Here is a 3,306-nt window from a genome sequence, read left to right on the forward strand (position 1 = left end):
CAAAAGAAGTTCAAATATTAAATGCCTTATTATAAAAATAAATCTTAAGTAAAGATGTAAAAGAAAACAATGAGGGATGTCTAATATTTAGTGGAAGAGTGTTGTAGAGACTAAATGAGCTGACAGTTCTTGTAAAAGAGGGATAATGAAAAAGATCTAGATTTCAGTGGTGCAGGGGGTAGGTGTTCACCCTGCAACCAGAGCATCGCCAGTTCAAATCCCTGCCTGAGCTCATACTGTTGTTGTGTCTCTGGGCAAGACACAAAACCAAATCTGTAAACAAACTTGCATAGCTCTGTTGGTGTGACTGTGGTGGTCTGGAGGGGCTGTAGGTGCAGAATGGCAGCAACACTTTGACCACAGAAAGACTGAGGAGTGAAAGAATAATGCAGGAATCTGTAAAAAAGATTTGAGTGTTTATAAAAGACTAATGTATTATTATTATATATGGCGTTACTGATCTGTTTAATATAGCAGAAAGTTTTCCCAATTACTCTCGACTACTTGAAAATACTTTCAGTACTTCAGCATTTTTTAAAGCATGTGCTCCAATACTTGATATGACAGCTACCATTACCTTTGGAGTAATATTGGTAATATTTTACCAGTAGGATCAGTACTTTGATACAAGTAATGAAATTGATTACTTTATTCACCACTGGTCATAACAAATGTGTAAAATGTATAAATACCTTTTAGATTTACTACATGTGACTTCTGAACGTACTGGAGCTTCAAAGCAAAGTAGGTGAACATAATGCACCTGTCTACATTAACTTAAATTATTTATATTTTTTGATCATTTTTATTTTACAGTTTTAGTTTACTGAGTCCAAATAAAAGCATCAAAACAATCATATAAAATGGACCCTGTCAGAGTCTCTGTTCAGGACTCAGCAGGTCCTCAGTGACAGGAGATCTCTGACTGCAGGAGTCTAATTATATCTGCAGCAGAAAAGCAAAGCACCACGTGAAGCCAGCTTAAAGCACCTAATCTCTGCAGGGTAAAGTGGACAGAAGCACCTAAAGCCCTCTTCAAACCACAGTGCTCATTACTGAGACACAACACAGCAAAATAAAAACCCTGTGGGAGCATTTTGTAGAAGGGAAGAGGGTCAAACTCACCATGTTTGAAAAGTAAAAAAATACAAAGTATCAACAAGATTTAAAAAAACCTGCAACACGTTGTAGTTCTTATTCTTTCATTTTCAGGCTCTCAGAGGAACAGAAAAACAAGCATGTTGTGATAAAACTCTGCTGCTGATCTCTGAGTATCAGCTGTCGCTGCCTCGCTTCCCATTGGTTGGCCTGTGTGACGTCAGCTGCAGCTTTTTAAAGGCCTTCCTTAAGCTCATCAAGAGCCTAAAGCTCAGTTAAAGACAAATCATTGCAAAGGGGAGATTTTCTTATTTATTTTTTACACAAATAAACTTTGACTTCCTAGTGAAACAAACTTTTTTGTTGAAAAAGAAATGCTTGTTTATCCTTGATAAAAAAAAAAACGTGGCTGAGAAAAGCACTTGTGTAATGTAAAATAAAAGCTGAAGTGGAATTAGAATTCATGCAGAAGTTCATGACATATTTTTGCTAACAGACAGTCAAACATACGTACGCACAGACATGTCTTTGCATGGTCACCCACCTTTTATAGTAGCAAGTAAATTAAAGGTCTAGCATTCCCCAAAGAGTTGCATGTTGCCTGCAGTGCTTGGAGTATGTGTTGGGGAAGATTCTCAGCTCCTACCACATAAAGCTTACACCAACGTCTGAAATTATCTGTAAGTTATAGTCATGTTTTTTAATTAATATCCATATTTTGGATCTACCTAATTTGTCTCTAATGATTGAGTATTTGCCACAGAGCTTTAAGGTTGCTGTATTAAACCTTTACTTAAGAAACCTGATCTTGATTCAGGAGTTCTGGCCAACTATAGACCAATATCTGATCTACCATTCATCTCAAAAGTTCTTGAAAAAATAGTTGCAAATCAATTATGTGAACATCTGGATAGAAATAATCTATATGAGGAGTTTCAGTCAGGGTTTAGAGCTCATCATAGCACAGAATTGACACTGGTGAAACTTACTAATGATATTCTCATGGCCTCAGACAGTGGACTTGTGTCCATTCTTGTCCTGTTAGATCGCAGTGCTGCATTTGATACAACTGATCACAATATTTTATTACGTAGACTTGAACTTATTGGGATTACAAGAACAGCCCTAAAATGGTTTGAGTCTTATTTAACTGATAGATTTCAGTTTGTTAATGTTAATAATGAATCTTCTTCTTACCCCAGAGTTAGTCATGGAGTTCCTCGGGGTTTAGTGCTTGGACCAATCCTCTTTGTGTATGCTTCCATTAGGTAAAATTATCAAACAGCATGGGATAAATTTCCATTGTTATGCTGATGATACTCAGTTATATTTATCCATGAAACCTGATGAATCCAACCAGTTACTTAAACTACAAGTATGTCTTAGAGACATTAGCCTGGCCCTTGCCTTCCTACTCAGTTCCGCTCAATTCTAGTTTCCCTTCACAGCTCCATCTGGGATTTCTCCCATAGACAAGGTCTTCTACAGGAGAATTTCATTCAGGCCTATCAGAGAACAGAAGGCAGAGTTTTGAACAATGTCGAATTTCTGCGCAGTTTCTGGTAGTTATTTTAGCATATGGCAGTGGAGGAAGTGAATGAAGCCAGTCTGTGTTGATAAGGCTTCCAAATTAAATTGAATTTGTCTGACAAAGCAGCAGCTCGTATTTGCAGTGATCTCGTTCGGTTCGGTACTTTTCTCCTCTCAGAAGGGTTGTTTACAGCACACGCAATTTCCGGTTAGCTTCTTAGCTTAGCTTCCTTCACACTGGAGCTGGCACATACATCGCGGCCAACTGAGCAACCAGCAAGAATCACTTCTCTATAGCCGAGAGTCCAGACCCTTGTATGAAGCAAAGCAAAGGACAAGAGGCTGGTTTTAACCAGGCTATAGAAGCATAAAAAACTTGATGACGCTCTATTTTCTGCTTCTAAACTCAGATAAGACAGAGGTTATGGTTTATGGACCTGAACATCTTAGGGATCAACTTTGTAGCCTTTCACCTCCTCTGGATGGCATTAATCTGACCTCCAGTTCTAGTGTAAAGAAACTTGGTGTTATTTTTGATCAGGACATGTCTTTTAACCCCCACATTAAAAATGTTACCAGGACCGCCTTCTTCCACCTGTGTAATGTAAGAACCCTGCTCCATGAGATTAATACCAGCTTAATCTCATAAAAGTCATGTTCCACAAGATCTTGCAAGAA

At 38.1% G+C, this 3,306-nt stretch overlaps 1 protein-coding gene across 4 annotated transcripts in view; it reads right to left on the bottom strand.

Annotated features, from left to right (window-relative positions):
- Positions 1–1,273, bottom strand: part of LOC106521287 (protein zyg-11 homolog) — a 23,779-nt gene extending 22,506 nt beyond the window's left edge. For 3 of the 4 annotated variants that reach the window (XM_014013805.1, XM_014013806.1, XM_014013807.1), the window contains exon 1: positions 1,126–1,273. In XM_014013805.1, coding sequence (XP_013869259.1) covers positions 1,126–1,128 — 3 coding nt within the window. In that variant the 5' untranslated portion in view covers positions 1,129–1,273. The remainder of the gene's footprint in view (positions 1–1,125) is intronic. The other variant, XM_014013804.1, reaches the window with a different exon arrangement.
- Between the last annotated feature and the right edge of the window lie 2,033 nt (positions 1,274–3,306).

Source organism: Austrofundulus limnaeus, unplaced genomic scaffold (assembly GCF_001266775.1).
Source record: "Austrofundulus limnaeus strain Quisiro unplaced genomic scaffold, Austrofundulus_limnaeus-1.0 Scaffold106, whole genome shotgun sequence".
NCBI lineage: Eukaryota > Metazoa > Chordata > Actinopteri > Cyprinodontiformes > Rivulidae > Austrofundulus > Austrofundulus limnaeus.